This window comes from Amblyraja radiata, chromosome 3 (genome assembly GCF_010909765.2).
Source record: "Amblyraja radiata isolate CabotCenter1 chromosome 3, sAmbRad1.1.pri, whole genome shotgun sequence".
NCBI lineage: Eukaryota > Metazoa > Chordata > Chondrichthyes > Rajiformes > Rajidae > Amblyraja > Amblyraja radiata.
The window spans coordinates 82,332,902-82,346,705 of NC_045958.1; the positions used below are offsets into that span (position 1 = coordinate 82,332,902).

The 13,804-nt window shown below is 43.0% G+C and overlaps 1 protein-coding gene across 3 annotated transcripts in view; it reads right to left on the reverse strand.

The window, feature by feature from the left end:
- The window catches only part of abca1 (ATP binding cassette subfamily A member 1), a 150,144-nt gene that overhangs the window by 2,503 nt on the left and 133,837 nt on the right, over positions 1–13,804 (reverse strand). For all 3 annotated transcript variants that reach the window (XM_033018219.1, XM_033018216.1, XM_033018218.1), the window contains exons 44-49: positions 13,413–13,519; positions 10,237–10,378; positions 9,880–10,014; positions 8,965–9,068; positions 6,998–7,090; positions 6,119–6,362 (exon numbers count right to left, since the gene is read on the reverse strand). In XM_033018219.1, coding sequence (XP_032874110.1) covers positions 6,119–6,362; positions 6,998–7,090; positions 8,965–9,068; positions 9,880–10,014; positions 10,237–10,378; positions 13,413–13,519 — 825 coding nt within the window. The remainder of the gene's footprint in view (positions 1–6,118; positions 6,363–6,997; positions 7,091–8,964; positions 9,069–9,879; positions 10,015–10,236; positions 10,379–13,412; positions 13,520–13,804) is intronic.

The following is a 13,804-nucleotide window of genomic DNA, read 5'->3' on the forward strand; positions in this document are numbered from 1 at the left end:
TCCCTAGATTTAAAGAAGGAACTTTGGCAACCAACTTGCTTATAGTCAGGTCGCACAAACAGAAATATTAACAGGCGTAGATTGTGACGGTGTGGGCTTCCACCAGGTTCTCCGAAAGGCAAGATGGTCAGTAGGTTAATTGACCATCGTAAATTGGCCACAGTGCACAGGTGAGTTGTAGAATCTGAGGAGAATTTATGAAAATGTGGTGAGAATAATAAATGAGATTAGTTTAATGTAGATAAACACAAAAAGCTAGAGTAACTAAGCGGGACATGCAGCATCTCTGGAGAGAAGGATTGGGTGATATTTTGGGTCTATACCCTTCTTCAGAAGAAGGGTCTCAACCCGAAACATCACCCATTCCTTCTCTCCAGTGATGTTCCCTGTCCCGCTGAGTTACTCCAGCATTTTTTATCTATCTTCGGTTTAAACCAGCATCTGCAGTTCTTTCCTACACATTAGTTGTATGTAGTTTAGTTTAGTTATATAGTGTGGAAACAGGCCCTACAGCCCACCTATGCCAACTATCCATCACCCATTCACACTAGTTCTATTTTATCCTACTTTCTCATTCTGTATGTTAAGGGCAATTTACAGAGGGCAATTAATCTGCAAACCTGCATTTCTTTGGGATATGGAAGGATACCACAACATGTGAAGAAGGAAACGCACGCAGTTACATGGAGACCATGCAAACTCCATCCAGATATCACCCAAGGTCAGGATCAAACCTGGGTCTCTGATGCTGTGAGGCAGCAGCTCTACCACTACTATTCATATAGATTCGTGTGAATGGATGACTAATGGTTGGCATGGACTTGGTGGCCTAAAGGGTCTGTTTTTGCACCGCATCTCTCTCTGACCCTCTACTCAAGAATCTTCTGTCGAGTTACGTATGGACATAAGAACTAGGATCAGGAGTAGGTCATACAGCCACTGAAGCCTGCTCCATGACCTAATAAGATCATGGCTAATCCAACCATAATTTCAACTCTACATCACGAGCTACCACAGTAATATTTTATCCTCTTGCATATTAATACTAAAAATACATTGCTCTTATTGCCTTTCGAGAATGCGCATTGCAATGAGTCCCAACCTACAGAGACTAAAACAGTGCCTAATCTCTGTCTTAAGTGGGCGACTGCTTATTTTTTAAACAGTGATTCCCAGTTCTAGATTCTCTCTTAAGCAAAGGCGTCCTCTCCGCATCTACCCTTTCAAGTTCCATCAAGATCTTACATGTTACAATCAAATCCCCTCTTGCTGCTCTAAACAGCAGCGCCTACAAGCCTACCCTGTACAACCTTTCTTCATGGAATGAACCGGTTGAGTTATAAATATTGGGTGAGACAATCACCTCACCCTTCCTTAAAATAGTGACCCAAGATCTCCTTTAACCACCTGAGAAAGCACACAGAATCCAGGATTAACATCTTATCTGAAAGGCAACATCATCATCAGTACAGGAACACGCCTGCTACCTGCCTTTATATCTTAGCTCAAACCTCTTGAGTGATATAAACCATGGCCTTCTGATTCACAGTAGCGGATGGACTGAGATCCCCAGCCAAAGGATGCATTTCCTATCCTCAGTGCCATTTTAAGCTGAACTTTCTAACATGCCTGGGCTTCACCAGACTAACTGATGAATGAAGAGAGTAAGAATAGAGAGTACAAATATCGACCTCAGAGCTCTATTCCTTAACCCTAGCACAACAAGACCTAACTGCACTTTACTCTGTTCCACACACGGTGTGCTTTGCAAGGCTGCACATACAATAATTGTCAATTTATTACAATTAACAAAAATAGGGATGTGGTAACAGGCCAGTAGACATATTTTATGGATGTGGTAACAGGCTAGTAGACATAGTTTAAATAAACCGACAATAGTAATTTTGTGCTTGCACAGTGTCTGCAACATAATAACATTTCCCAAGTTACTACCACCAGAAATGTAATCAAATACCCAGTTGAAATTCAACATTGATCTTTATCAGGAAATAATAGGAAAAGAGGGGATCAAATGGTTGTTCAAAGCCTTTGGATTTCGGATACGAGTTTGAGAATGGTCAAGGACATCAGATTGGAAAAGGATTACACAACTGAGGGGCCAAGATTAACTCACCAAAAGTGGGGAAGAGAAATTGGCAAAGTGGAAGCTGGGAATGCAAGAATCTTAAAGTGGGGAGGGAAGAAAAAGTTATCTTGTCTGGAGGGTGTTATATGGAAGCACAACATTTGGGTTAGTTTAGTTCAGAGATACAGCATGGAAATAGGCCCCTCAGCCCATCGAGTCCGTCAATCGATCACCCATTCACACTAGTTTAGTTTAGTTTAATTCTATGCCACTTGTATCCGCATGCGCCGAACTGAGAGGCAGCAAGTCCTTGTAGCTCCGAGTTTTGTTTTAGTGTTTTAGCGTTTTAGTGTGTTTTGTTTAGTGTTTTATTTAGTTTTGTTTAGTTTTTGTGAAGGACAAGGACAAGGACTTGGATACAGAGTCCTCTCAGAGTTTTGTTTAGTGCTTTAGTGCTTAAGTGCATTTTGTGCGTTGGCTGCTGTGCAGTAATTTTTACACAGCATGTGTAGAGTCGCGTATAGGAGGGATGAACTCCTTATGTGGCGACGGACAGTTTACGGAATAAAACACCATATTCCGTCTGAGCTGAAGAAGCCGTTCCGTGGTTGCCGTGCAGGTGCCAGGCTAAGGGCCAGGCTAAGGGCCTGGAGGTGGAGATACAAGCCGTTTTTGCCATCGATCCTTATGGGGAACGTCAACTCATTCCCTAACAAGTGTGAGGAGTTGGAGGCCCTTATGAAGAACCAACGGGTCTACCGTGAGTGCAGTCTCATGTGTTTTACCGAGACGTGGCTGATGGACATCATCCCGGATTCCTGTGTGGATCTCCCCGGCTTCACTACGGTACGAGCAGATAGAGACCCAAAGGCGAGTGGGAAGATCAAAGGTGGGGGACTTGCTCTGCTTGTGAACAATAGATGGTGTAATCCAGGTCACATAACTGTGAAAGATAAGATCTGTTGTTGGGATATTGAGCTCCTGGCGGTTGGACTGAGACCTTATTATGTACCGAGGGAGTTCTCCCACATCGTCGCCATTATTGTTTACATTCCTCCTCGAGCGGAGCCTGTAGTCGCATGTGACATCATCCAAGAGACTGTCGCGAGATTACAGACCCGACGTGTGTACTGAGACAGCCTACAACCACCCGGTCTTTCAGAAAGTGGACACCAGAGGCCAGTGAATCACTGAGGGACTGCTTTCAATGCACAGACTGGGACGTACTGATGGAGCCACAGGAATTAAACAGCTGTATGGACATCGACAGGATGGCTGGATGCATAACGGACTACATCAACTTCTGTAGGGATGTTGTTGTGCCAGTAAGAACTGTTTGTTGCTTTCCCAATAACAAACCTTGGATTACAAGCAACATCAAGAGCCTCCTAAACGAGAAAAAGGAGGCTTTCAAGGTGGGTGATCGGGAAAAAATCAAGAGGGTACAGCACCACTTGAAAAGGAGTATGAAGCAGGCAAAAGGGGACTATAAAAGGAAGCTGGAGAAGAAACTGCAGTACAACAACATCAAAGAGGTGTGGAGAGGAATGAAGACCATCACTGGCTTCAAGGAGAAGAGAAGCCAGCCGTCAGGAGATGTGGACAAGGCCAATGAGTTTAACCTGTTCTATAACAGGTTTGATCTGGTATCCCCTCCCACCTCTACAGGTGCAGCCTCTCCCCCACCATCACCTCCACGAGGCAGCCCCCCCAACACCACAGCTGCAGCACCTCCTATGCCAGCATCTCCTCAACTGTTCTTCACGGAGGACGAGGTGAGAGCTGAGCTGAGGAGGTTGCGCCCTGGTAAAGCAGCTGGCCCTGATGGTGTATGTCCCAGGCTACTAAAAGACTGTGCGGCTCAGCTGGCGGAGCCGCTCCAGACCATTTTCAACCTGAGCCTTCAGTCAGGGAGGGTACCAGTTCTGTGGAAAACATCATGTCTCGTGCCGGTTCCCAAAGCAGGGCGGCCGACCGAGATCAACGACTACAGACCGGTGGCCCTTACATCCCATATCATGAAAACAATGGAGCGGCTACTCATTCGTCTCCTGAGACCACAAGTCCAGCACGCACTCGACCCACTACAGTTTGCATACCAGGAGAACATTGGGGTGGATGACGCAGTCCTCTACATGCTGCACTGGATCTACTCCTTTTTGGACAAACCAGGTGGCTACGTGAGGATTATGTTCTTCGACTTCTCAAGTGCGTTCAACACCATCCAACCCCTGATTCTGAATGACAAGCTTAAGAAGATGGGGGTGGATTCCACATTTATCTCCTGGATATACGACTACCTGACGGGTCGACCACAGTTTGTCAAGCTGGGGGACAGTGTCTCTGGCACAGTGGTGTGCAATGTTGGAGCCCCACAGGGAACGGTTCTGGCCCCGTTCCTCTTCACCCTGTATACAGCAGACTTTAACTATAAGTCTGACACATGCCACGTACAGAAATATTCAGATGATACAGCGATTGTGGCATGTGTAAGGAACGGGCAGGAGGAGGAATACAGGAACTTGACCAGTGCCTTTTGTGCCTGGAGCGAAGAGAACTGTCTCATCCTGAACACAACTAAGACTAAAGAGATGGTGGTTAACTTTGGCAGGTCCAAGCTCCCCTTTCAGCCGGTCAACGCTGCAGGGGCTGACATTGAGGTGGTGCAGACATATAAATACCTTGGAGTGCATTTTGATAACAAACTGGACTGGTCTGTCAACTCTGACTCCCTCTACAAAAAAGGCCAGAGCAGACTCTTTTTCCTCAGAAGGCTCAAATCCTTCAATGTGGGTAATGACTGATAAGGATGACTGATACGTTACAAGGCCTTCTTGACGTTACAAGGCCTTCTACGCCCGAACGACGTTACAAGGCCTTCTACGCCCGAACCTCCAGACTCAGGAACAGTTTCATCCCAAGAGCTATAGCGGCTCTGAACCGGCCCTAATGAGTGCCCCCCCCCCACCCACCCCCTTTGGACAGTCTCCCTCAGATGGTCACGTCAATCAATTCAGCTTGTTTATTTATGTATTGTATTTATTTACCTTTCTTGTACATCAGTGGAGCTGCACACTAAATCTCGTTGCACTGACGTGCAATGACAATAAAAGATTTATTATTATTATTATGATATGCTGCACATGTTTTACAAACACTGTGGTTGCAAGTGTTATTTTCTACGCTGTTGTCTGCTGGGGCAACAGCATTAGTGCAAAAAACAACAAGAAGCTGGTCAAACTGGTTAAACGAGCTAGCTCAGTGCTGGAGGGGAGAGTGGACTCTGGGATGGATGTGCTTGAGAGGCGTATGAGGCACAAGGTGCAGGTCATCCTGAAAAACCCCGGGCATCCCCTCCATGTAATTCTGGAGAGTCAAAAGAGCACTCGGAACAACAACTGGCTCCTCTCCCTGCCCTGTAGAACGGAGCGGTTCAGGAGATCCTTCACCCCTGCAGCCATTAGATTTTATAATTCGGACCGCTAGGCTGTAGGGGGATGCATTTTGCAATTTTTAATTGTTAATTATTGGTCTTTTTAAGTATTTATTGCTCTCAGGTAGTGTCCACATTGTATTCTATGTATTTTCTGTCTGCGTTCGTTTTGAATCTGTGGGTTTGTTGGTTGGGGGCTTCTGGACATCTGAATTTCCCCGAGGGGATCAATAAAGTATTTATTTTATTTATTATTTATTTTTATTTATTCACATTAACTCTCTACACACCATAGGCAATGTGCCAATTAACCTACTCACCTACATGTCATTAGATTGCGGAAGGAAACTGGAGCACCCAGAGGAAACCTACATGGCTCGAGGGAGAACATGCAAACTCCACACAGACAGCACCTGAGGGCAGGATCAAAGCCAGGTCCACAGTGCTGTGAAGCAGCAGCTCTACCAGCAGAGCCAATGTGCCGCCACATGAAGAGATATTACACTTGTGATGTTCCTGCTTCACAAACTATTCTAAATCAGTGATAATGTATGCCCATGGCATTGAAGCATCAATAAACAAAAAAAGCAAGCACTTACTTGGTCTAACGTGGTTTGTGATACGGAGTAGTCCTCAATGTGAAGCTTCTCCTTGTTGTTGGAGAGAATACTAAAGATCCTTGATAAGGATGACTGATACGAAGGCAACTGGTACTGGAGCATGCTGTGGTGCCTCTCCTTGAGAATGCTACCAGGGAAAGCCCGCTTAAAGAACTGCACCATGGGACCCAGGTCTGGGTTTGGACCAGCTATCCGCACAATTATCGTGTATCCATCACCAAACCTGGAAAGAAGGCAGTTTTAGTGAATAAGTTACTGGTAAAGGAAAACCCCTAGTACAATTTGAAGACCGGTATGTCACAACTTAACACGAGGAACTATTGGTTAAGTGTATTTTCCTTAGCATGTATATATACAGATGGCCACCTCCTCTAATATATCAGGTTGTGCTATCCAATCCTAGCACAACTTAATTCCTTAATCCTAGCACAACAAGACCTAACTGCTATCCAATTTGGCCCTGTGAAATAATTTTAATTATTTTCAATTGTTTGACTGGATAAGCCTATAATTTTTCAGATGAACTATTGTTTGGTTTTCGGTTTTCTTTGATATTCCAATGCTCCTCAATTCAATGTTTGGAAATTGCTGAGTTACTATATTTTCACAGTAGCATTCTGAAAAAAGGTTAGCAGCCCGAAAATTTAACTCAATACTCTCCTGACCTGCTATTTTCAGTAGGTTATTTTTTAATACTTTTAAATATTTTTAAACCTATTTTTAATACTTTCTATCAATTTGATATTTTCCCCCAATGATAAATAATGAGAGATGCTTTGAACAAATATAAGCAGGAGACAATAATCCTCTTTCTGAGACGCATCAGCTTCAGTGTTAAAAGAAGATTGAGGGGTTTACCTGTTCTTGAGGTGCTGTACGCTGCCCAGACATCGGAATTTGCCATTAACCATTATTGCCATTCGTGTGCATAGTGCCTCGCACTCCTCCATGCTGTATGGAGACAAATTGTGAAGGCCATTAGGTTTGCAACTTCAGTGGAGACACTGCTCTACATTTTGTTATAAGCAGTCAATTTGAATTCAGAATTATTTGGGGCAAGGGCTGAGCTGCTGCATATTAATAAACAACACATCAATCATGTCAGTGATTTGGGGATGCCTAATACTTTTTGCAAGTTCTACCCCAAGTACCGCAGAAGAGTCTCAAGTTTTAAAACTGAATACCATTCACAAACATGCAATGAATAAAAGTTTATATGTTTGTATTTACATTAAATAGTCATGCATATTATACATAAACAAATGCTATTATATACATATGTTATACAGCTAATGTTTAACTTGGTGTATATTGATTTCTGCATACATATATTCTGTTACACAAGTGTATGTACGTACACTCACACAAAATACATCTTAAAAGTATATGTTAATAATAATCCTCTCCCTGTTGTGCAGAGAAAACATTATCTTTTCCTGAAGGCATAGGAGGCTGCAAATGCTGGAATCTGTTGTAACAAAAAAGAAGAGCAGCTGGAAAAGCTCAGCATGTTTTATGGTTGCTAGCTATTTCAATTTCCCTTTCCATTCCCATACTGAGCTGTCAGTCCTCAGACTCCTTCAATGTCAGGGGGAGGCCAAATGCAAACTAGAGAACAGCACCTCATATTCCACCTGGGTAGTTGACAACTCAACAGCATGAACAATGAATTCTCCAATTTCAGATAATTCATATCCCCTCTGTCCCTTTCTCTCTCCTCCTATGCACCCTGGGTTCTCTCTCACACACCCTTCTTCCTACCTCAAACGCCAGCTCTCTATCAACCTGTTTCATTCTCCCTTCTTCCACACACTCCTCACTAGATCCAGTTCTCCCCTGCTGCTCACCACTCCACTCCCTCTGTTCCTATCTGCCACCACCCCTCATCATTCAGTTCCATTCTTCACCCTCCTTTCCTACAGAATCTATAGCCATTGGTTCTCCACTTATCACCTACCAGCCTCTATTGCTATCTCCACCCTCCCCTTCACTAACTGACTGTTACCTTCCAATTAACCCATCCTCAGCTGTATCCAGCTATAACTTACTAGCTCTTGTCTTACCCCTCCACAGATCTGTTTATATTGGTTACTTCGTCCACTCTTTCCGTCCAGATGAAGGGTTTCGATCAGAAATGTCGACTGTCCATTTCCCTTCACAGATGCTGCCTGAGCTGCTAAGTTCCTCCCACTGCTCCCCTTTTTTTCAATTCCCTTTCTGTACATTGAAAACGTACAGAGAAATACAAATATAACCAGGCAGTGGTTGTTAATAGTGTTAGCTCAATATTAATAGCCCTACATCAACATAATTCTGATGCCATGCTGCTCTAAGGACTAGAATGCAGATACAGCATAGGCTGGCACAATGAAGAATAAATATATATATAACTCGGGAAGTGGTTCTGCTGATATTGCTCACTATTCAGTGCTGCTGGGGTATGTGATGCCACACTCGAGGTGAATAACTACAGAATCATCATACGCCTTGTCCTCTTTTAACTGAATCAGACAACTAACAAAATCTTTGCAGCAACTGAGGAAATAATTATGTTCCATGGTCAATGGCTACTATAGAGTGTTCTCAGTGCTACTCAGTAAGTGCGAATTCCTCGGCAAGCATAAAAAACAGGTGATAGTGAAATGCAGATTGGTATATATTCTACAAGGTGCAATATTTAACATAAATGCAGGACGTCTTCCTGCCCAGAACCATCATGTCCTCAGCACCTCCAGGATCTTCGCTATGAAGTTCCATGAGGCACATTGCTGGGAACAATTTCAGAGGAGAAAATAGATGTCGTCTTTCTGGTGCTTGCCACTCACCTGTGTGACGTTAAAACCACCGACCGACCTCCTTTAATGATATGGAGAATTGTGTTCCACAGGAATCTCCGTGCCTTTGGATCCATCCCCGTTGTGGGTTCATCCTGTTTTTGACAACAACGCAGGCTCTGATTAAATATCAGTCAATGATTGTGAACCCAACATATTCAAAATAAGTGGATTCATAGATAGTTAAGGTTACCTAACAGGTGTTATGTTTCCCTGATGGTGAATTTAGAGAAACGAGTAGATTGAAATCTAAAAGATAAATTTGATGGTCACATTAATCATCTCCTAGTTGTTTCATTTCTTCACCCTTTTGGAAAATGTACTGCAGATTATAGAAATTTGCAGTCTTCTTATTTTGCTTCAAATCTTGTACCAATTAAATGGGTATTGCTCATTGGGTGATTTTCTTGCCCATAGAATTGATTTCTTTTTATAATCTCTATCAAAACATCTTCATTGTGAGTGTAATATTTAGATGCATTGATCCTTCGTTTTTGATGCATTAGGTTCAGCTCTGCGGGCAAAATGGCTAGCAGTGCCACAGCCAGTCGAGCTGCCGCCAGACATCACCAACAATGTGGATTTGATCCTCACCTTTGGTGTGGTCTGTCTGAGTTTGCACATTCTCGCTGTGGATTTTCCCAGTGGCCCCGGTTTCCTTCCACATCCCAGAGAGGTGCAAGTTAGTGCATTAATTGGCAACTTTAAGACGTGCCCCTAATGTGTATTTAGGTGTTAGATCTCGGTAAGGTATTGATGGGAACACGGTGTGAACAGGTTATAGGGAAAATTAAAGAGGATATGGGATTGGTCTCAGATCTAGCACAAACCTGATGGGCTGAAGTGACCTCCTTCAATTTCATATCATAAGGAGATAAAAGTCAGTGAATGGTAGAAACTACTCACCAGAAATAAAACAGGAGGACCCCCAATCAAGGCCATGGCAGTGGAGAGCTTGCGCTGGTTGCCTCCGCTGTAGGTACCAGCCCTCTTGTCAGCATATCGAATGAGTCCCAACTTTCGGATCCCCCACTCAGCGATCTGGAGGGCAGAAAAGACGTCAGTGCACACAGATAATTTGCTACAAAGCATCATACAACCCACAAAGATGTGAGTAGTCCCAAATTACTTGCACTCTTTTCCCAAAACTGCTAATCAGTGAGATCTGATAGACAATAGACAATAAATCATACAAACTCTGAGCAAAATGCCACTCGGAGAGATGATGTGTATTCAGATGTTGCCTGTTGCACACTACTTTACCTTGCAGATTTCCTTTTCGGGAATTCCACGGAGGAGAGCATAAAGCTCCAGATGTTCCCGGCCAGTCAGCAGTTCGTTGATGGCATCAAACTGAGGGCAGTAACCCATGTTCCGATGGACATCTTGCATATTGGATAAAATACTGCAGGAACAAAAAAAAAAGCAAGATGAAGCCATTTGTTTTTAATGAGTTCTTTGTAACATGCTCTCCTTTTGAATAAAAAACCCATAATCTACTGTATGGTAATATAGTACAAGATAGAGCAATCTCTAAGCTTGAGATGAAAAATCATCATGTTTAGGATCATGTTTATGAAGGAACTGCAGATGCTGGAAAATCGAAGGTAGACAAAAATGCTGGAGAAACTCAGTGGGTGAGGCAGCATCTATGGAGCGAAGGAAATAGGCGACGTTTTGGGTTGAGACCCTTCTTCATGTTTAGGATCATGTTGTGTTACATCAACTAAATTAGGTAAAGATAAAGTAATTTTGGAAAGCTCCAATTTTGACTCTAATTCAGGAGCCTGCTCGTGGTGCACATGTCATCCTTACAATAAAGGAAATCTGAGATGCACTGCTATGAGAAGTTCATACACATTCCTCCTGCATCTCCTGTTCCCTGGTACATTATCCACCTTCATTCTAATTAGCTTTGCACTGATAGAAAATACAGATTTGGCTTGGCCACAGTTTAAACTCATCGGCCAAGCCTGTGCTCTGAGGGGTTGACAGCTGGTCTAAATACTAAGGGAGAGATTAACCGCAAGACCTGAAAAGCAGGCCATCTCACATCTTCTACCTTTGTTGGAGAAATGGTTATACATATGAAAAATTATGTCCCGTTTCCAAAGAGGCTATTGAAACATGCCTTAATTAATCATACTGCAACCATCCTCCATAACAACTGGCGCTCCGGTGACCGCTTTCCATTCCTCTCCCTCCTGATTTGCTGTGCTAATCCATTAAAGTATCCAACTGCTTCTATACAAGGCTGTGGTCTGCACGTTATACTCTGCCGGAAAGTGCCTTGGCCCAGTCCGGCAAATAGAATATACAGGAATCTGAGCCTTTGGCAAGCTCCAGAGGTTGTACTTGGCATGTTGGATGATCATCGTGGCTTCGTGTGAACAGTTTTCATGCACTGGTGCACCAGCTGACACCATCCTCACATTACACAGAGTATGGGCAAGGAACGGATGAAGGCACAGTTACTGAAGGGATCCTGAAAGTAGCCAGTGATTTTAGCTAAATTAATTTATCAAACTTTGTGCTACAAGCCAAGCAATAAAGTACATTTACCAAATATTACATAGCAGATAAATAATGAAATAATGGGACTAGCTTAGATGGAGCGTCTTTGTCGACATGGACGAGTTGGGCCAAAGAGCCTGTTTCCATGCTGTATGGCTGTATACAATGCCCTTCATAATGTTTGGGACATTATTTGCCTCTGTACGTTACAATTTGAGATATGTAATAGGAAAAAAATAAATCACATGTGGTTAAAGTGCACATTGTCAGATTTTATTAAAGGCCATTTTTATACATTTTGGTTTCACCATGTAAAAATTACAGCTGTGTTTTACATAGTTTCCCCCATTTCAGAGCACCATGGGGTGGGAGATTGCAACCTTCATGTGGTCCGCCCTGTTTCAACGAATGCAATCAACCTGGCGTGCACAATCAAATAAGATCAAATAGAACTTTAGGCTCTGCATATCGTACGCAAGAAGAAGGGGACCATAATGTTTAGGCCACATGACTTTACAAGCATTTGTAATTCTCAGGTATGTTTAATTGCCTCAATAATGCAGGTATAAGAGAGCTCTCAGCACCTAGTCTTTCCTCCAGTCTTTCCATCACCTTTGGAAACTTTTATTGCAGTTTATCAACATGAGGACCAAAATTGTGCCAATGAAAGTCAAAGAAGCCATTATGAGTCTGAGAAACAAGAATAAAACTGTTAGAGACATCAGCCAAACCTTAGGCTTACCAAAATAAACTGTTTGGAACATCATTAAGAAGAAAGGTGAGCTTACTAATCGCAAAGGGACTGGCAGGCCAAGACCTCCACAGCTGATGTCAGATGAATTCTCTCTATAAAGAAAAATCCTCAAACACCTGTTCAACAGATCAGAAACACTCTTCAGGAGCCATGTGTGGATTTGTCAGTGACCATTGTCTACAGAAGACTTCATGAACAGGAATAGAGGCTACTCTGCAATATGCAAACCACTGGTTAGCCATGTTACAGTTTGCCAAGAAGTACTTAAAAGAGCAGCCACAGTTCTGGAAAAAGATTTTGTGGACAGATGAGACGAAGATTAACATATCAGAGTGATGGCAAGAGTAAAGTATAGAGGAGAGAAAGAACTACCCAAGATCCAAAGCATACCACCTCATCTGTGAAACATGGTGGTGGGGGTGTTATGGCCTGGGCATGTATGGCTGCTGAAGGTACTGGCTCACTTAACGTCATTGATGATGCAACTGCTGATGGAAGTTGCATAATGAATTCTGACATATATAGACACATTTATCTGCTCAAGTTCAAATAAATGCCTCAAAATTAATTGGCTGGCGGTTCATTCTACAGCAAGACAAAGATCCCAAACATACTGTTAAAGCAACAAAGAGGTTTTCAAAGCTAAAAAAGGTCAATTCTTGTGGCCAAGCAAATCACCCGATCTGAACCCAATTGAGAATGTCTTTTATATGCTGAAGAGAAAACTGAAAGGTACTAGCCCGCAAAACAAGCAAGTTAAAGATGGCTGCAATACAGGCCTGGCAAAGCATCACCAAAGAAGACACCCAGCAACTGGTGATGTTCATGAATCGCAGGCTTCAAGCAGTTATTGCATGCAAAGGATATGCAACAAAATACTAAACATGACTACTTTCATTTACATTACATTGCTGTGTCCCAAACATTATGGTGCCCTGAAATGGGGGGAACACACATTGTGAAACCAAAATGTATAAAAATTGCCTTTTGTTAAAATCTGACAATATGCACTTTAACCACATGTAATTTTTTTTCTATGACAAATCTCAAATTATGGAATACAGAGGCAAATAAATAAATGATAGGTCTTTGTACCAACCATTATGGAGGGCACTGTATACCAATGAACTTTGAACAGTAAAAATATAAGATGAACGCCACACAGTCCTACCTGGATCCTTTCAGGAAAGCTTCCCCTCCTGTGACATAACTATCACCTGTCAACATTTTGAAGGTTGTTGATTTCCCAGCACCATTCACCCCCAGAAGCCCAAAGCACTGGAATAAAAAAAATATCAGCATCAGAACTTGCTCAGATTCCTAATTCTACATTGGCAGATTATTTTGCTTTGATAAAATGTCCATCATCGGCTCTGACCTCCCTACCATCGAGGGAATCTACCAAGTCACTGCCTCAAAAAGGCTGGCAGCATCATCGAGGACCCACACCATCCTGGCTACACACTCATCTCTCAGCTGCCTTCAGGTGGAAGGCAGAAGGTACAGGACCCTGCAATCTGCAACATCCAGGTTCAGGAACAGCTTCTACTCCACAGCTATCAG